General features: G+C 44.1%; 1 protein-coding gene across 1 annotated transcript in view; it reads right to left on the reverse strand.

The window, feature by feature from the left end:
* Positions 1–21,927, reverse strand: part of LOC137419107 (testin) — a 65,440-nt gene that overhangs the window by 7,815 nt on the left and 35,698 nt on the right. Inside the window, exon 4 of the mRNA XM_078769912.1 lies at positions 223–1,359. Within this exon, the coding sequence (XP_078626038.1) occupies positions 223–1,359 (1,137 nt within the window). The remainder of the gene's footprint in view (positions 1–222; positions 1,360–21,927) is intronic.

The following is a 21,927-nucleotide window of genomic DNA, read 5'->3' on the forward strand; positions in this document are numbered from 1 at the left end:
CTATTGCCGTTCAATTTTTCTTTTTTAAAAACATATCCTTTAATATTATGTATCAGATCATTTAGATTTGGCATAATTCCTGCTTTTTAGAAAATATCATTTCTATGATGGAATAAAATGGATTTTTGGAGTGCAGCATCACTCAAAGGTGTCGATGAAAAAAGGTTAACGTAATAGATTTTGAATGTTGAACAAGAGCACAGACATTTGGTACACACTCACATGTTCCTGGTGGGGAGCTTCAGGAGCTTTGCTAGAAGGCTGCTTGATCTCATCGATGCTCTCAAACGCGTTGCCTTTACCGACTCCAACCAAAGCCTCGGCCCTCTTACCAATTCCATCATCCCTGATATGTGTACCTACAGCTGTTTTTCCGCCATGGTCTGATCCACTGTGGACAGTTTGTGAAATTTCTGTTTGTGGCCTCTTCCCCCAGTCACCAGCAGCCACTGTGGCGTGTGTATCTTGGTTTCTTCCAGTGCTCTGGCCTTGCTCAGCTACAAAACATTCTCCAGGCATAACTGCCGATCCTGCTACTTTTCCTTGGATTTTGTCTGCACCCGGAGCCTTCATCGGGCTTTGACCAGACATTTGTCCTTTCTCTGCGTCTGTTCCCAGCAGTGACCCAGCTTCATGTTTTTTCGTATCAAAACCGTAGCTTGTTCCTGCTAGATGTCCTTTTTCTTCCTTCAAGCTCGCATTATTGTCATCTTTATATGTCCTTGAATCCTCCTCCCTTTGTAAAGTGTCTCCACTGCCCTGAGATGGAATATTGATGCCTAACGTGCCTTGACCCAATCCATCCTTGATGTTCCCAGCAAGTTTAGAACTAGTTTCAGGAACTTCCTTTGTCCCTACACCAACTGCTGCTCTTTTCACCTTCTCAGGTGTTTTTATCACATTGGGCCCCACTTCATCTCCTCTCTGTTTCTTTCCCAGCTGTACAAAGAGTGACGTTGACACCCTCTGCCCATGATTCTGATCTGCATGACCCCCAACTCCAATCTCTTGTCCCTCAGTTCCTGGAACTTTCACTTTTCCAGAGTCTGCAACTCCTCCAGTCCCAACACCAACTGAAACCTCACTCTGAGGTTCCCCTTTTGATCCATCAAGTGGCTCTCCAGCCCATTCTGGTGCCCCTACCTGCCACACACTTGCTATTCCAAGAGCTTTTGCTTTGTACTCTGTCACGAAGGACTCCATACGCTTCACTTCGGCTGGGCTCAATTCGTGGCAGTGTGAAGGGTCCTCATCGTGTGCTGGAAGTTGCCTGGCCAGCTGTCGACGGCGGTAGTGGGCACCATCAGTTCCAGGAGTTGGACGTTTGTTACTAGGTAGTAACTCCATGTAGCGTGCTGCCTGCAGAAGAAGTGCAACAGGTTAGTATTAAATAATATTTTATATTTATCTTTACCTCCACCACTGAAGGTGGATGGAGATTATGTTTTCACCCCTGTCTGTCTGTCTGTCTGTCTGTCTGTCTGTCTGTCTGTGAACAAAATATCTCAAAAAGTTGTGGATGGATTCGAACGAAATTTGGCAGAGAGGTAGTGCATGTGACAAGGACGAAATGATTAGATTTTGGTGAAGATCCGGATTTGCATGATCTTCACCATGTCAGGATTTGGGCTACTAGAATTTTTAAAGTGATTCTTCACCATTGGGAGATAGGGCCAAAAACGATAAATACCAGGATATCTCAAAAAGTTGTGGACGGATTTGGATGAAATTTGGTGGACCGGTTGGGTATGTGACAAGGACTAATCGATTCGATTTTGGTGAAGATATGAATATGCATTTGGATACGATAACTATTTAATTTACAAGTGATTCTTCACCATGGAGCGATCGGGCTAAAGCTGATACATAGCACGAAGTTGTAGACGGGTTTGGATGAACATTGGTGGACCGGTTGGGTGTGTGACAGGAACGAATCGATTTGATTTTAGTGAAGATCTGAATATGGATTCGGATACGAGAATTATTTATTACCCTGCGCTCGCTAAACCGAAAAGCGGGGTTAAGTAATCGGTTGCGTACGTGTGCAGTATGCAATCCGTGTGCCGTGTCTGCATTTAACAAAAACATTTTCTCGGCAACCGTTGGTCCGATTGACATGAAATTTTACCGGAGGAGGGCCTCTGCATGTATATTTTTTTGCTGATAATTATGACATCATATGTCACGTGGTACGGACGCCATCTTGGAAAAACGTGACACTTCTATATCTCCCAAACCGCTTAATGGAAAAAAATGAAACATGGCTCATTGTCATGTACATGCCATGGGGAATAAGATATGCTAATGATGATGTCATAGGTGCCTCCATGATGGTCATTATTCGACAAGTACAATGCTTGATCTGATCAGTATGAAAAAAAAAATTCTCTGCAACTGTTAGTCCAATGAACACGAAATTTTCAGAATATGAGCGGCTCCTCCTGTATAATTGTTCTCATGATAATTATGACGTCATAGGTCATGTGGTACAGGCGCCATCTTGGAAAAATCGAAAAAGGTTGCACCTCTACATCTCCGAAACCGCTCCATGGAAAAAATTTAAACATGGCTCATTGTCAAGTACTCCCCTTGGGGAATAAGACATTTTACTGATGATGGCATTGGTGCTGTAATTATGACGTCATAATTCGACAGGGACAACGCTTATCCTGATCAGTTTGAAATTTATGGAGCGTAATCTATGCAACAATTATATTAGAGAATATAAATTTATGATGTAATTGCTCATGTGGTCTGGTGGCCATATTGGATCAAAAAAAAAAAAAAAACGTTCAAAAACAGAAGAGTTGGCTCGCACCAAGTTCACTGCGCAGGGTAAGTATTCGATGAATACCATCTAGTTTTTCAAAGCGATTCTACACCATTGAGAGATCGGGCAAAAAGCGATAAACACCATGATATTTGAAAAAGTTGTGGACGAGTTATGACTCAACTTGGGGGATGAGTTGGTTCGGTGATAAGAACAAGCCGGGAAGATTTTGGTTCAGGTCTGAATCCAGATCCGGTCTATCAGTGGGATACAAAACATAAACGCTCTACTCTACAGAGCTCTACCGGGCGCTCTACTGAGTGCCGTTCTGGTTATCTATGAAACATCACAAACTTTACAATTTACATCCTCCATCCAAATATCAGGAACTCTTATCTTGATTCAAAATGTGCACCAGCGACGACAGCTGCAAGCGGCAATTTGTACAAACATCTGTCCCTCATGCTAGCTTGGCCTTAGCCTTTTCCTGATGGACAGCAGGAGGAAATTTACACATCATACATCATATTTTACCAAAAAATCAAAGTAAAGTGGTATTTCTACTTAACTTCACTGAAGTATGCTTATATCACCACAGATATGACCCATTGACCATGCATTTGGCATGATGTAATGCCTTTGTTTAAAAACCTGCCACCAGGTGTCACCCTACACAAATGGTGAGAGCAGTAGAACAGCACATAATAATCGAGAATATGGTTAAAGAAAGTCAACATCCAGAAATCCAATGAATTTCAAGATGACATATTTAACATTTCACAAGAACAAGGGTTCATGACAAACTTTAAACCATGACATGCCCACACTAATTTTAAAGGCTTACTGAAATTTGACAAACCATAACTACTTTGAGAAACCATAAACTTGCACCAAACCCACACAATGTCAGCTAAACTTGCACCAAACCTACACAATGTCAGTTAAACTTGCTCCAAACCTACACAATGTCAGCTAAACTTGCTCCAAACCAACACCATGTCAGTTAAACTTGATCCAAACCTACACAATGTCAGTTAAACTTGCACCAATCCTCCACCATGTCAGATAAACTTGCACCAATCCTCCATCATGTCAGATAAACTTGCACGAAACCTCCACCATGTCAGATAAACTTGCACCAATCCTCCACCATGTCAGATAAACTTGCACGAAACCTCCACCATGTCAGTTAAACTTGCTGCAAACCTACACATTGTCAGTTAAACTTGCACCAATCCTCCACCCTGTCAGTTAAACTTGCACCAATCCTCCACCCTGTCAGATAAACTTGCACCAATCCTCCACCATGTCAGTTAAACTTGCTGCAAACCTACACATTGTCAGTTAAACTTGCACCAATCCTCCACCATGTCAGATAAACTTGCACCAATCCTCCACCATGTCAGATAAACTTGCACGAAACCTCCACCATGTCAGTTAAACTTGCTGCAAAACTACACATTGTCAGTTAAACTTGCACCAATCCTCCACCATGTCAGATAAACTTGCACCAATCCTCCACCATGTCAGATAAACTTGCACGAAACCTGCACCATGTCAGTTAAACTTGCTGCAAAACTACACTTTTTTTTTTTTTTTTTCTTTTTTTTTTTCTTTTTTTTTTTATTTTTTTTTTTATTTTTTTTTTTTTTTTTTGTTTTGTTTTGTTTTGTTTTGTTTTGTTTTGTTTTGTATACAAGATCGAGGCTCGTGAAAGAGCGAACATTAATCACACAGAAAGACAAACCGACACATAAAACATAACATAGGGAGCGGTAGACAAGATGGGGAGAGAGGGGGAAGGACACAAACACAACATTTGAGAGCAGGGACCGAGAGACATGGAGACATCGAGAGATCTGAGAGAGGGTGAGGGCTTTGGGGGGGGGGGGGGGGCGTGGGAAGGGGGCAGTGGGAGAGGTATAAAACATATGGACACTGCCAGGACTTCCAGGAAAGAAGTTGGAATTTCAAACAAGGTGGATCTGGGGTGAATTAGCGGGGGTAGAAAAGATCAAGGTTTTGGATGGGGGAAGATAAGAGATGGTGGTGAACAGCTGTTTTAAAGACCTGGAGGGAGGAGTGGGATTGAAGGGAGTGAGGGAGTTTGTTCCAGAGGCGGGAGAAAAGAGGAATGAAAGAGTGAAGGTGAGCGGAGAGCCGAGATTTCGGCAGTTTAACCATCAGAGGGTTGCTGGCAGATCTTGTGCGACCTGTAGGAATATTTGGGGGACAGAGCACAGAGAGAGCTGGGGGTGCAAGGCCGGAGAGGAGTCGGTAGAAGACAGAAAGACCACCTACCTGCCTGCGGTGAGTGAGTGAAAGGCCCTCAGAGATAGCTTCATCGCGGGAGATTCCAATAATTCTGAAAGCTTTGGTTTCAACAGCGTGAAGCCGAGCTAGGTGTGAGGCAGGAGCACCGGCCCATAGGGGAGAACAGTATTCCATTGAGCTGCGGATGAAAGCCTTGTATGTGGTGAGGAGCTCAGGTGTGCCGAGGAAGGACTTCGCACGACGGAGGATGCCCAGTCGGCGACTGGCTTTGGAGGCCAGCTTGGAAATGTGGTTTTCCCAAGAAAGATCATGGCAGATAGTGAGACCCAAAATCTTGAGCGACAGAACTTCTTGGAGAGGATTGTTGAGAAAGTAGATGGGAGGGTTGTCCAGTCGATCTTTTCGGAGAGACATAGTAAGAGTGTGAGATTTGTCAGGATTGAAAGACATGTTCCACTTGTTTGACCAGTCTGTGATTTTGTCCAGGTCTTCAGAGAGCGAGGAGGCAGCAGACTGCCGATCTGAGGGAAGAGGAATGGAGCGGCAGAGAGTGGAGTCATCAGCAAAGAGATAGAGAGGATTTTAGAGAGAGTCAGAGAGATCATTGATGAAGACCAGAAAAAGCACGGGGCCCAGAACACTGCCTTGGGGAACTCCAGCCTGAACAGGAAGAGGAGATGAGAGAAACCCATTCAGGGCCACACGTTGACGACGACTAGAGAGGAAGTCCGCCAGCCATGCGTGGAGATTTCCATGGATACCAAAGGAGGAGAGTTTGGTGAGCAGAGCGGGGTGCCAGACCGTGTCGAAGGCACGTGATATGTCGAGGGAGACAGCTCTAATTTCCTGTTTGGCATTGAGGACCTCCATCCATTGTTGAGACAGCAGAAGCAGCATGTCCAGAGTAGAGTGACCTGGTCTGAAACCAAATTGATGATCAGAGATCAAGCCATTGGAGAAGAGGAAAGATTTCATATCAGAAGCAATGATGGATTCCATGACTTTGCTGATAATTGGGAGAAGGCTGATTGGTCTGTAGTTGCTGGGATCTGTTTTTGCACCTTTTTTGTGCAAAGCGGTGATGTTGGCTGATTTCCAAGCAGATGGCAGTTGACCTTGAGCAAAAGAGAGGGTGAAGAGAACAGAGAGAGGGTGAGATAGAGCAGCAGAGCAGGATTTTAGGACCCGTGGGCTGATGCCGTCGGGTCCAGTTGCAGAATCAGAGTCGAGGGTTGACAGAAACTTTTCCACCTTGTCAGGAGGAAAGGCCACGGAGTCCAGAAGCAGCAGGGTACGACTGGGTATGGTGGGTACAGAGAGGGATGGGTTTGGGACACAAGATTTAGAGGCAAACACAGAGTTGAGGCATTCAGCTTTTTCACGTGCGGAGTCAGCTGTGTAGCCGTTTGAGGTAAGGGAGGGGATGGAGGGGGAACAAACACCAGAAACGGATTTGACCAGACGCCACCAGGATTTGGAAGAGGGAGACAGATAAGAGAGTTCGGTCTTGAGAACGGAGAGATATTGTTTCCTGGCTCTCCTGAGGGTGGACACACACTTGTTTCGGGCTTTCTGAAAGGAAATGAGATTTCCTTCCGTTGGATTTGCTTTCCAGGAGACGAAGGCAAGTTGTTTCTGGGCAACAGCCTCACCACAAGATTCCGTGTACCATGGACGGGAGGAAGGGTATGACAACTGAAGACGAGATGGGATAAATCTGTGCATGAGAGAGAGCAATTTACTTTGGAAGAATTCCCAGGATGAGTTGATGTCAGAGGTGGTAGAGATGGGAGACCAGTCCAGATGATTGATGGCTGCTTGAAGACCGTGCCAGTTGGCCTGAGTGAAATGCCAGACTCGTCGACGCTGAGCAGGCTCCCTGAGGATGGTCAGAGAGATGTCCACTTTAACAAGGACATGATCAGATGATCCGATCGGAGCAGAAGAAGAGCAGCAGACATTTTCAGGGAAGTTAGTCATAACCAAGTCCAGAAGAGAAGATGTTCCGTTGACTGAGATCCGGGTCGGGAAATTGACAGATTGTGTCAGTCCCAGTGAGTCGCAGAAGTCCTTTGCTGAGGAGCCATGGCTGGTGAGAGAGGTACCCACACCCAGCCAACTGGCATGATGACAGTTGAAATCACCACATATGAGGAAGAGAGAGTTGGGATGAGTAGATAGAAGTTGGTCCATATCATCAGACAGCGAGATGTAGATGGAGTCATCACTGTTTGGTGGACGGTACAACACACATATGAACAAGAGGTGGGAGCGAAGGGGAAGCCGTAGCCAGAGGTATTCCTGGGGGTGAGGTGGAGAGAGTGCAGTGCAGGGCGAGTGAGGACGAGAGTTTTTGATAAAGATAGCAACCCCGCCTCCAGGACGAGGCTCAGGTCTATCATACCGGAGGAGGGAGTAGCCCGGGAGAGATACTATGGAATCAGAGACATCATAAAGGAGGAAAGTTTCTGTTAAGCAGATCACGTCTGGTTTGACAGAAGCAACCTGTATGGAGAGATCAGTTAAGTTTGAACGAAGGCCCCGGATGTTTGAGGTCCATACCGTTAATGAAGAGGAAGGGGGAGCATCAGATACAGAACAGGGGGGAGGAGGGGTAGGGTAAGATGTGGAAGAGGTGGAAGAGGTAGGGAGAGCTGTTGAAGGTGTGTCAGAGATTTCAGAATAGCTCGGAGAAAGGGAAGGATGGGGCGGACAAAAGGTTTGATGGTGATTGGGTGAGCCACAATGAGGTGTTATTTGAGGAGGGGGAAGAGCGAGGCAGAAGGTTGGGGGAGATGGAGGTGAGAGTTTGAAGGGGAAAGAAGCGGGGAGGACGCTTTGAGGAGGGGGAGTGAGAGGAGGGAAATTGAGAAGCAATGAGGGTGGGGAGATTTGAAGGGGAGGGGTGAGGGGGGAGTTTGGGAGGGAAGGGACAAGGGGAGGGATTTGAAAGGGATGGGATATGGGGGAGATTTGGAGGGGAGGGGTGAGGCAGGAGTCTAGGAGGGGAGGGGCGAGGGGGCGTCTTGGCGGGGAGGGGTGAGGGGGTAGTTTAGGAGGGAGGGGGCAAGGGGGGAGATTTGAAAGGGATGGGTGATGGGGAAGATTTTGAGGGGAGGGGTGATGGGGAAGATTTGGAGGGGAGGGGTTATGGGGAAGATTTGGAGGGGAGGGGTGAGATTGGATTTTTGAAAGTGTACGATTTATGGGAAACGAACATTTATTGCAAAATGAGTTTCTTGTGACCTTCGAGTTAAAAATACGTTTAAGGACGCTGGATGGAGGATGGAGTGCAGGAGAGTTTAGGGAATGTAGAAAAAAGGCACTATAGGAGATGGATATTTTTTTTGGGATGAATTGATTTGGTGAGCAAGTCGAAAGCAGCCTTTTAAAGAAGAAGAAGAAAAAGGTGTTATAAAATATGACGGAATACATAACTTCAGGGGAAAGTGTAAACATTGAAGGTTAATGAGTGAAAACTATCTGGGGAAATGGGGGAGAAACACGTGGTCGAAGAACGAACGAACGAATAAGAATGAATAAACGAATGAGAACAGAGAAGGAAATGTGTTTTTTTTTTTGTTTTTTTTTGAGTTGAGATTTACACAAGGAAGTAGGCTATGGGTGAAAAGACTGGGAATACAGAGAACGAAAGTTATTGGATCACAAACGACGGACCACTGAGAGAAAAACAAAGCCTCAAGGTTGTACAGTGCACACTGTACAAGGCCTTGCTCGCGACACGGCAAACAGACGATCAATTTATGAAAGATAAACACCGAGAAACAACCAAAGTTGCACACAATAACTTCACACACCGAAGGATAAATACAGTTTCGACAAAATACAATTGTGAACAGACTTAACTTCGAAAAACGTGGAGACCGTGTGGAGCTTCGAAAATCCCTGCCGCCGTCTCCAAGATCTCGCGAGATCTCCTAACATTGTCAGTTAAACTTGCACCAATCCTCCACCCTGTCAGTTAAACTTGCACCAATCCTCCACCATGTCAGATAAACTTGCACCAATCCTCCACCATGTCAGTTAAACTTGCACCAATCCTCCACCCTGTCAGATAAACTTGCACCAATCCTCCACCCTGTCAGTTAAACTTGCACCAATCCTCCACCCTGTCAGTTAAACTTGCACCAATCCTCCACCCTGTCAGTTAAACTTGCACCAATCCTCCACCCTGTCAGATAAACTTGCACCAATCCTCCACCCTGTCAGTTAAACTTGCACCAATCCTCCACCCTGTCAGTTAAACTTGCTCCAAACCGACACAATGTCAGTTAAACTTGCTCCAAACCTTCATATCACCACGTCAGTTTAACTTGCTTCAAATCTACAACATGTCAGTTAAACTTCAACCAATCCTCCACCATGTCAGATAAACTTGCACCAATCCTCCATCATGTCAGTTAAAGTTTCACCAATCCTCCATCATGTCAGTTAAAGTTGCAACAAACCGACACCATGTCAGTTAAACTTGCATCAATCCTCCACCATGTCAGTTAAACTTGCACCAATCCTCCACCATGTCAGATAAACTTGCACGAAACCTGCACCATGTCAGTTAAACTTGCACCAATCATCCATCATGTCAGTTAAACTTGCACGAAACCTGCACCATGTCAGTTAAACTTGCACCAATCCTCCACCATGTCAGATAAACTTGCACGAAACCTGCACCATGTCAGTTAAACTTGCACAAATCCTCCACCATGTCAGATAAACTTGCACGAAACCTGCACCATGTCAGTTAAAGTTGCACCAAACCTACACCATGTCAGATAAACTTGCACCAATCCTCCACCATGTCAGATAAACTTGCACCAATCCTCCACCATGTCAGATAAACTTGCACCAATCCTCCACCATGTCAGATAAACCTGCACCAAACCTCCACCATGTCAGATAAACTTGCACCAATCCTCCACCATGTCAGATAAACTTGCACCAATCCTCCACCATGTCAGATAAACTTGCACCAATCCTCCACCATGTCAGATAAACTTGCACCAATCCTCCACCATGTCAGATAAACTTGCACCAATCCTCCACCATGTCAGATAAACTTGCACCAATCCTCCACCATGTCAGATAAACTTGCACCAATCCTCCACCATGTCAGATAAACTTGCACCAATCCTCCACCATGTCAGATAAACTTGCACCAATCCTCCACCATGTCAGATAAACTTGCACCAATCCTCCACCATGTCAGATAAACTTGCACCAATCCTCCACCATGTCAGATAAACTTGCACCAATCCTCCACCATGTCAGATAAACTTGCACCAATCCTCCACCATGTCAGATAAACCTGCACCAAACCTACACCATGTCAGATAAACTTGCACCAATCCTCCACCATGTCAGATAAACTTGCACCAATCCTCCACCATGTCAGATAAACTTGCACCAATCCTCCACCATGTCAGATAAACTTGCACCAATCCTCCACGATGTCAGATAAACTTGCACCAATCCTCCACCATGTCAGACAAACTTGCACCAATCCTCCACCATGTCAGATAAACTTGCACCAATCCTCTATCATGTCAGATAAACTTGCACCAATCCTCCACCATGTCAGATAAACTTGCACCAATCCTCTATCATGTCAGATAAACTTGCACCAATCCTACACCATGTCAGATAAACTTGCACCAATCCTCCACCATGTCAGATAAACTTGCACCAATCCTCTATCATGTCAGATAAACTTGCACCAATCCTCCATCATGTCAGATAAACTTGCACGAAACCTCCACCATGTCAGATAAACTTGCACCAATCCTCCACCATGTCAGATAAACTTGCACGAAACCTCCACCATGTCAGTTAAACTTGCTGCAAACCTACACATTGTCAGTTAAACTTGCACCAATCCTCCACCCTGTCAGATAAACTTGCACCAATCCTCCACCATGTCTGTTAAACTTGCTGCAAACCTACACATTGTCAGTTAAACTTGCACCAATCCTCCACCATGTCAGATAAACTTGCACCAATCCTCCACCATGTCAGATAAACTTGCACGAAACCTCCACCATGTCAGTTAAACTTGCTGCAAACCTACACATTGTCAGTTAAACTTGCACCAATCCTCCACCCTGTCAGTTAAACTTGCACCAATCCTCCACCCTGTCAGATAAACTTGCACCAATCCTCCACCATGTCAGATAAACTTGCACCAATCCTCCACCATGTCAGATAAACTTGCACCAATCCTCCACCCTGTCAGTTAAACTTGCACCAATCCTCCACCCTGTCAGATAAACTTGCACCAATCCTCCACCCTGTCAGTTAAACTTGCACCAATCCTCCACCCTGTCAGTTAAACTTGCTCCAAACCGACACAATGTCAGTTAAACTTGCTCCAAACCTTCATATCACCACGTCAGTTTAACTTGCTTCAAATCTACAACATGTCAGTTAAACTTCAACCAATCCTCCACCATGTCAGATAAACTTGCACCAATCCTCCATCATGTCAGTTAAAGTTTCACCAATCCTCCATCATGTCAGTTAAAGTTGCAACAAACTGACACCATGTCAGTTAAACTTGCATCAATCCTCCACCATGTCAGTTAAAGTTGCACCAAACCTACACCTTGTCAGATAAACTTGCACGAAACCTGCACCATGTCAGTTAAACTTGCACCAATCCTCCACCATGTCAGATAAACTTGCACGAAACCTGCACCATGTCAGTTAAACTTGCACCAATCCTCCATCATGTCAGTTAAACTTGCACGAAACCTGCACCATGTCAGTTAAACTTGCACCAATCCTCCACCATGTCAGATAAACTTGCACGAAACCTGCACCATGTCAGTTAAACTTGCACAAATCCTCCACCATGTCAGATAAACTTGCACGAAACCTGCACCATGTCAGTTAAAGTTGCACCAAACCTACACCATGTCAGATAAACTTGCACCAATCCTCCACCATGTCAGATAAACTTGCACCAATCCTCCACCATGTCAGATAAACTTGCACCAATCCTCCACCATGTCAGATAAACCTGCACCAAACCTCCACCATGTCAGATAAACTTGCACCAATCCTCCACCATGTCAGATAAACTTGCACCAATCCTCAACCATGTCAGATAAACTTGCACCAATCCTCCACCATGTCACATAAACTTGCACCAATCCTCCACCATGTCAGATAAACTTGCACCAATCCTCCACCATGTCAGATAAACTTGCACCAATCCTCCACCATGTCAGATAAACTTGCACCAATCCTCCACCATGTCAGATAAACTTGCACCAATCCTCCACCATGTCAGATAAACTTGCACCAATCCTCCACCATGTCAGATAAACTTGCACCAATCCTCCACCATGTCAGATAAACTTGCACCAATCCTCCACCATGTCAGATAAACTTGCACCAATCCTCCACCATGTCAGATAAACTTGCACCAATCCTCCACCATGTCAGATAAACTTGCACCAATCCTCCACCATGTCAGATAAACTTGCACCAATCCTCCACCATGTCAGACAAACTTTTACCAATCCTCCACCATGTCAGATAAACTTGCACCAATCCTACACCATGTCAGATAAACTTGCACCAATCCTCCACCATGTCAGATAAACTTGCACCAATCCTACACCATGTCAGATAAACTTGCACCAATCCTACACCATGTCAGATAAACTTGCACCAATCCTCCACCATGTCAGATAAAGTTGCACCAAACCTGCACCATGTCAGATAAAGTTGCACCAAACCTGCACCATGTCAGATAAAGTTGCACCAATCCTCCACCATGTCAGATAAAGTTGCACCAATCCTCCACCATGTCAGATAAACTTGCACCAATCCTCCACCATGTCAGATAAAGTTGCACCAATCCTCCACCATGTCAGATAAACTTGCACCAATCCTCCACCATGTCAGATAAAGTTGCACCAAACCTGCACCATGTCAGATAAAGTTGCACCAAACCTACACCATGTCAGTTAAACTTGCACCAATCCTCCACCATGTCAGATAAAGTTGCACCAATCCTCCACCATGTCAGATAAAGTTGCACCAAACCTACACCATGTCAGTTAAACTTGCACCAATCCTACACCATGTCAGATAAACTTGCACCAATCCTCCACCATGTCAGATAAACTTGCACCAATCCTCCACCATGTCAGATAAAGTTGCACCAAACCTACACCATGTCAGTTAAACTTGCACCAATCCTCCACCATGTCAGATAAAGTTGCACCAAACCTGCACCATGTCAGATAAACTTGCACCAATCCTCCACCATGTCAGATAAACTTGCACCAATCCTCCACCATGTCAGATAAACTTGCACCAATCCTCCACCATGTCAGATAAAGTTGCACCAATCCTCCACCATGTCAGATAAACTTGCACCAATCCTCCACCATGTCAGATAAAGTTGCACCAAACCTGCACCATGTCAGATAAAGTTGCACCAAACCTACACCATGTCAGTTAAACTTGCACCAATCCTCCACCATGTCAGATAAAGTTGCACCAATCCTCCACCATGTCAGATAAAGTTGCACCAAACCTACACCATGTCAGTTAAACTTGCACCAATCCTACACCATGTCAGATAAACTTGCACCAATCCTCCACCATGTCAGATAAACTTGCACCAATCCTCCACCATGTCAGATAAAGTTGCACCAAACCTACACCATGTCAGTTAAACTTGCACCAATCCTCCACCATGTCAGATAAAGTTGCACCAAACCTGCACCATGTCAGATAAACTTGCACCAATCCTCCACCATGTCAGATAAACTTGCTGCAAACCTACACCATGTCAGATAAACTTGCACCAATCCTCCACCATGTCAGTTAAACATGTTCCAAACCTACACCATGTCAGTAATTACATGATGTCTTTTGTCATTCTCATGTCCTTGAATATGTTACAAAATCAGATTCTGAGTTGAACCTACCTCTTTGTCATTAAGATATGTCAGTTTAACCAAGTTTTATTTTGGAACAACCGTTTATTCCCATGCAGAAAACTATGAGAACGTTGAGGTAAAGCATTCTTCTCGTCTTTCCTTATTCTCATTTATAAGAACCGGTCAACAAATTAAGCCACCTACAATTATTTTGTAAAAAGAATCCTAAAAAAAAACAAAATTCTACTTTGACATTATGGGGTCAGTGACAAAAAATCTCAATTTAATTCATTTTTAATTCAGGCTGAAACAACAAAATATGAAAAAAGTCAAGGGGTGTGAATACTTTCTGAAGGCACTGATACTTTGGAACAAGTAAAGATTTGTTTCAATACCGATAAAATAAAATTAAACTTTTATTTTGTCAGCAATTAAACTTTTGTGTATGTATATATGAATGTATGTATGTGTGTATGTATGTATGTATGTATGTATGTATGTGTGGAGATGGCACCCTTGTACTTTTTTCAAATAATGCACCATTTCTTCCAGAAAACTGTTGAAATTAAAAAATATTTTGGTATCCACATATGTATTTCTTTTGTTTTCAGTGGAACAAAACGAAAAAAGCTGAAAAAAATTCACAAACCCTGTCCTTATTCCACACAGATATCCTAAAATAGCCCACAATATTATTGGCACCTTTTAGAAGTTGTTATAAATAATTCGATTTCAAGCAGGTGATTCTCCTTTACTTTGGAATTGAACTCCCTTATGGTGAGTTGCAGCTACCTGCAATATAAAAAAAAATCACTCATTCAACCAGTTTGAATAGAGAAAAGGAATCATTCTGCTGTTTTATGTCACTGTGTCAATGAGCAGGAGAAAAGAAAGAAAACCAGAGAATTGTCTGAGGAGGTCAGACACAAGATTGTAGCCAAGCATGGACAATCTCAAGGCTACAAGTCCATCTCCAGAATCCTTGATGTTCTTGTATCCACTGTACACAATGTTATCAAGAAGTTTAAAGCCCATGGCACTGTAGCCAACCTCCCTGGATGTGACCGCAAGGGAAAACTTGATCAAAGATTGCAGCGAAGGATTGTGCGAATGGTGGAGAAAGCACCTCAATCAGCTGCCAAGCAGATTCAAGCTGACCTTCAGACACAAGGTATGACAGTTTCAACTCACACCATCAGTCACAAATTCAATGAAAGGGTGTTCTATGGTAGGAGACCCAGGAGGACCCCACTGCTGAGCGAGAGACAGAAGAAAGCCTGACTGGAGTTTGCCAAAACACACCTGAACAAGCCAAAATCCTCTGGGGGAATGTCCTGTGGACAGAGGAGACCAAATTAGAGCTTTTTGGGAAAGCACATCATCTCTATGTTTATAGAAAACAAAATGAAGCCTTCAAAGAAAAGAACACCTTCTCTACAGTCAAACATGGAGGAGGTTCAGTGATGTTTTGTGGTTGCTGTGCTGCCTCTGGCACTGGGTGTCTTGAACGTGTGCATGGCATCATGAAATCAGGAGATTACCAAGGCATTTTGGAGTGCAATGTTCAACCCAGTGTCAGATAGCTGGGTCTCCGTCGAGGGTCATGGGTCTTGCAGCAGGACAACGACCGCAAACACACTTCAAAAAGCACCCAGGAATGGTTCAAGACAAAATGCTGGACTGTTCTGAAGTGGCTGCAATGAGTCCAGATCTAAATCCCATTGAACACCTGTGGGGAGATCTGAAAACAGCAGTTGGGAGAAGGCACCCTTCATATCTGGGAGAACTGGAGCAGTTTGCACAAGAAGAGTGGGACAACCTGCCAGTAGAGGTGGAGGAAGCTCATTCATGGCTATAGGAAGCGGTTGACTGCAGTTATTTTGTCCAAAAGCCGTGCTCCCAAATATTTAGTCTTGGGTGTTAATAATTTTGTCAATGCCATTTATTTTTATTTTCTGATTTAAAAGGATATATTAAGTTCTGAATAAAAAACAAAGGTTCTTTAATATTAACAGTGAAATAAAAAATTGTGGAGACCAAATCCTTTGTCAATTTCAACTTATTTTTTAGAGAAAATTGCGAATTATTTGAAAAAAGTACAAGGGTGCCAATATTTTTGGCCACGACTGCATGTAATATTAGATGTTGTTGTTGTGGCTCGAGTAGTGTAATGTTTCTTTTGAGAATGTTGACATTCTCACTTTTTCTGTGATATCTCTTTCAAATAAGACAAAAGGTTGAAAGTCCATTTGCATTTACTTTGCATTTCCTGGTTTAAAGCATGTGCAGTCATATTTGTAAGTACGACAGAAACATCCATTCCCTTCAAGAGCAGCCGAATGGAGGTTGTGGAGCACATGTGGCAAATGAACTTTGCCAGGGCTAGTAATCCCCACCTCCCTCCAGCAGAGGTCAGTAAACATCTACAGGTGTGCCACGTGTACAGGCGAAAATCCCCAGCACGTATACAAAATGTGATGGAGCTGGCCCAGTCGTTTTCAATTATATAATTATCAGATGGACAAGCAAACACACACACAGAAGATTGCCTTATTTTATGAAGCAGGATGTCGAGCTATTTCAAACTTCATCAGTTACTCCACATTGCGTATGTCTCAAAATATAGTTTTAGCTTTAGTTTTACATTAATCTCCAATGCTTCAGTTTTACATTCTCGACATCCTCCCTGAAACATTACACAATATGGATGCACACTCAACACCAGGTTTACGTTACTGGTTTTTAATACCTTTTATAAAGCGAGATAATTCTGCATTGTGTGATGTTCTTTTGCTCTGGTCTTTTCTTCACGACAAAATAAAACAACTAATCCTGCATCATGGACATTTGACGAACATTGAGTTTAGTTTACCCGTTTGGAAGAGTAAACCCAATCTAGGTTCGAATCCCATTCCCAGTGTTGGATTGTCTGTTTACCCATTCCAGGTTCGAATCCCATTTCAGGTTCGAATCCCATTTCAGGTTCGAATCCCATTACCAGTGTTGGATTGTCTGTTTGCCCATTCCAGGTTCGAATCCCATTCCCAGTGTTGTTTTGTCTGTTTACCCATTCCAGGTTCGAATCCCATTCCCAGTGTTGTTTTGTCTGTTTACCCATTCCAGGTTCGAATCCCATTTCAGGTTCGAATCCCATTACCAGTGTTGGATTGTCTGTTTACCCATTCCAGGTTCGAATCCCATTCCCAGTGTTGTTTTGTCTGTTTACCCATTCCAGGTTTGAATCCCATTCCCAGTGTTGGATTGTCTCTTTACCCATTCCAGGTTCGAATCCCATTTCAGGTTCGAATCCCATTTCAGGTTCGAATCCCATTACCAGTGTTGGATTGTCTGTTTACCCATTCCAGGTTCGAATCCCATTCCCAGTGTTGGATTGTCTGTTTACCCATTCCAGGTTCGAATCCCATTTCAGGTTCGAATCCCATTTCAGGTTCGAATCCCATTACCAGTGTTGGATTGTCTGTTTGCCCATTCCAGGTTCGAATCCCATTCCCAGTGTTGTTTTGTCTGTTTACCCATTCCAGGTTCGAATCCCATTCCCAGTGTTGTTTTGTCTGTTTACCCATTCCAGGTTCGAATCCCATTTCAGGTTCGAATCCCATTACCAGTGTTGGATTGTCTGTTTACCCATTCCAGGTTCGAATCCCATTCCCAGTGTTGTTTTGTCTGTTTACCCATTCCAGGTTTGAATCCCATTCCCAGTGTTGGATTGTCTCTTTACCCATTCCAGGTTCGAATCCCATTTCAGGTTCGAATCCCATTTCAGGTTCGAATCCCATTACCAGTGTTGGATTGTCTGTTTACCCATTCCAGGTTCGAATCCCATTCCCAGTGTTGGATTGTCTGTTTACCCATTCCAGGTTCGAATCCCATTTCAGGTTCGAATCCCATTTCAGGTTCGAATCCCATTACCAGTGTTGGATTGTCTGTTTGCCCATTCCAGGTTCGAATCCCATTCCCAGTGTTGTTTTGTCTGTTTACCCATTCCAGGTTCGAATCCCATTCCCAGTGTTGGATTGTCTGTTTACCCATTCCAGGTTCGAATCCCATTCCCAGTGTTATTTTGTCTGTTTACCCATTCCAGGTTCGAATCCCATTCCCAGTGTTGTTTTGTCTGTTTACCCATTCCAGGTTCGAATCCCATTTCAGGTTCGAATCCCATTTCAGGTTCGAATCCCATTACCAGTGTTGGATTGTCTGTTTACCCATTCCAGGTTCGAATCCCATTCCCAGTGTTGTTTTGTCTGTTTACCCATTCCAGGTTTGAATCCCATTCCCAGTGTTGGATTGTCTGTTTACCCATTCCAGGTTCGAATCCCATTTCAGGTTCGAATCCCATTTCAGGTTCGAATCCCATTACCAGTGTTGGATTGTCTGTTTACCCATTCCAGGTTCGAATCCCATTCCCAGTGTTGTTTTGTCTGTTTACCCATTCCAGGTTCGAATCCCATTCCCAGTGTTGTTTTGTCTGTTTACCCATTCCAGGTTCGAATCCCATTTCAGGTTCGAATCCCATTTCAGGTTCGAATCCCATTACCAGTGTTGGATTGTCTGTTTACCCATTCCAGGTTCGAATCCCATTCCCAGTGTTGTTTTGTCTGTTTACCCATTCCAGGTTTGAATCCCATTCCCAGTGTTGGATTGTCTGTTTACCCATTCCAGGTTCGAATCCCATTTCAGGTTCGAATCCCATTTCAGGTTCGAATCCCATTACCAGTGTTGGATTGTCTGTTTACCCATTCCAGGTTCGAATCCCATTCCCAGTGTTGGATTGTCTGTTTACCCATTCCAGGTTCGAATCCCATTCCCAGTGTTATTTTGTCTGTTTACCCATTCCAGGTTCGAATCCCATTCCCAGTGTTGTTTTGTCTGTTTACCCATTCCAGGTTCGAATCCCATTTCAGGTTCGAATCCCATTTCAGGTTCGAATCCCATTACCAGTGTTGGATTGTCTGTTTACCCATTCCAGGTTCGAATCCCATTTCCAATGTTGTTTTGTCTGTTTACCCATTCCAGGTTCGAATCCCATTACCAGTGTTGTTTTGTCTGTTTACCCATTCCAGGTTCGAATCCCATTCCCAGTGTTGGATTGTCTGTTTACCCATTCCAGGTTCGAATCCCATTCCCAGTGTTGGATTGTCTGTTTACCCATTCCAGGTTCGAATCCCATTCCCAGTGTTATTTTGTCTGTTTACCCATTCCAGGTTCGAATCCCATTCCCAGTGTTGGATTGTCTGTTTACCCATTCCAGGTTCGAATCCCATTTCAGGTTCGAATCCCATTCCCAGTGTTGGATTGTCTGTTTACCCATTCCAGGTTCGAATCCCATTTCAGGTTCGAATCCCATTTCAGGTTCGAATCCCATTACCAGTGTTGGATTGTCTGTTTACCCATTCCAGGTTCGAATCCCATTCCCAGTGTTGTTTTGTCTGTTTACCCATTCCAGGTTCGAATCCCATTCCCAGTGTTGGATTGTCTGTTTACCCATTCCAGGTTCGAATCCCATTCCCAGTGTTGGATTGTCTGTTTACCCATTCCAGGTTCGAATCCCATTCCCAGTGTTATTTTGTCTGTTTACCCATTCCAGGTTCGAATCCCATTCCCAGTGTTGTTTTGTCTGTTTACCCATTCCAGGTTCGAATCCCATTCCCAGTGTTGGATTGTCTGTTTACCCATTCCAGGTTCGAATCCCATTTCAGGTTCGAATCCCATTTCAGGTTCGAATCCCATTACCAGTGTTGGATTGTCTGTTTACCCATTCCAGGTTCGAATCCCATTACCAGTGTTATTTTGTCTGTTTACCCATTCCAGGTTCGAATCCCATTCCCAGTGTTGTTTTGTCTGTTTACCCATTCCAGGTTCGAATCCCATTACCCGTGTTGGATTGTCTGTTTACCCATTCCAGGTTCGAATCCCATTCCCAGTGTTGTTTTGTCTGTTTACCCATTCCAGGTTCGAATCCCATTCCCAGTGTTGTTTTGTCTGTTTACCCATTCCAGGTTCGAATCCCATTCCCAGTGTTGGTTTGTCTGTTTACCCATTCCAGGTTCGAATCCCATTCCCAGTGTTGGATTGTCTGTTTACCCATTCCAGGTTCGAATCCCATTCCCAGTGTTGTTTTGTCTGTTTACCCATTCCAGGTTCGAATCCCATTCCCAGTGTTGTTTTGTCTGTTTACCCATTCCAGGTTCGAATCCCATTCCCAGTGTTGGATTGTCTGTTTACCCATTCCAGGTTCGAATCCCATTTCCAGTGTTATTTTGTCTGTTTACCCATTCCAGGTTCGAATCCCATTCCCAGTGTTGGATTGTCTGTTTACCCATTCCAGGTTCGAATCCCATTCCCAGTGTTGTTTTGTCTGTTTACCCATTCCAGGTTCGAATCCCATTCCCAGTGTTGTTTTGTCTGTTTACCCATTCCAGGTTCGAATCCCATTCCCAGTGTTGGATTGTCTCTTTACCCATTCCAGGTTCGAATCCCATTTCAGGTTCGAATCCCATTTCAGGTTCGAATCCCATTACCAGTGTTGGATTGTCTGTTTACCCATTCCAGGTTCGAATCCCATTCCCAGTGTTGTTTTGTCTGTTTACCCATTCCGGGTTCGAATCCCATTACCCGTGTTGGATTGTCTGTTTACCCATTCCGGGTTCGAATCCCATTACCAGTGTTGGATTGTCTGTTTACCCATTCCAGGTTCGAATCCCATTCCCAGTGTTGTTTTGTCTGTTTACCCATTCCAGGTTCGAATCCCATTACCCGTGTTGGATTGTCTGTTTACCCATTCCACGTTCGAATCCCATTCCCAGTGTTGTTTTGTCTGTTTACCCATTCCAGGTTCGAATCCCATTCCCAGTGTTGGATTGTCTGTTTACTCATTCCAGGTTCGAATCCCATTCCCAGTGTTGGATTGTCTGTTTACCCATTCCAGGTTCGAATCCCATTCCCAGTGTTGGATTGTGTGTTTACCCATTCCAGGTTCGAATCCCATTCCCAGTGTTGGTTTGTCTGTTTACCCATTTCAGGTTCGAATCCCATTTCCAGTGTTATTTTGTCTGTTTACCCATTCCAGGTTCGAATCCCATTCCCAGTGTTGGATTGTCTGTTTACCCATTCCAGGTTCGAATCCCATTCCCAGTGTTGGATTGTCTGTTTACCCATTCCAGGTTCGAATCCCATTCCCAGTGTTGTTTTGTCTGTTTACCCATTCCAGGTTCGAATCCCATTCCCAGTGTTGGTTTGTCTGTTTACCCATTTCAGGTTCGAATCCCATTCCCAGTGTTGTTTTGTCTGTTTACCCATTCCAGGTTCGAATCCCATTCCCAGTGTTGGATTGTCTGTTTACCCATTCCAGGTTCGAATCCCATTTCCAGTGTTGTTTTGTCTGTTTACCCATTCCAGGTTCGAATCCCATTCCCAGTGTTGTTTTGTCTGTTTACCCATTCCAGGTTCGAATCCCATTTCCAGTGTTATTTTGTCTGTTTACCCATTCCAGGTTCGAATCCCATTCCCAGTGTTGGATTGTCTGTTTACCCATTCCAGGTTCGAATCCCATTCCCAGTGTTGTTTTGTCTGTTTACCCATTCCAGGTTCGAATCCCATTCCCAGTGTTGTTTTGTCTGTTTTCCCATTCCAGGTTCGAATCCCATTCCCAGTGTTGGATTGTCTGTTTACCCATTCCAGGTTTGAATCCCATTACCAGTGTTGTTTTGTCTGTTTACCCATTCCAGGTTCGAATCCCATTCCCAGTGTTGTTTTGTCTGTTTACCCATTCCAGGTTCGAATCCCATTACCAGTGTTGGATTGTCTGTTTACCCATTCAATGTTCGAATCCCATTCCCAGTGTTGTTTTGTCTGTTTACCCATTCAATGTTCGAATCCCATTCCCAGTGTTGTTTTGTCTGTTTACCCATTCCAGGTTTGAATCCCATTCCCAGTGTTGTTTTGTCTGTT

Source organism: Myxine glutinosa, chromosome 1 (assembly GCF_964187855.1).
Source record: "Myxine glutinosa chromosome 1, kmMyxGlut1.1, whole genome shotgun sequence".
Classification (NCBI taxonomy): domain Eukaryota; kingdom Metazoa; phylum Chordata; class Myxini; order Myxiniformes; family Myxinidae; genus Myxine; species Myxine glutinosa.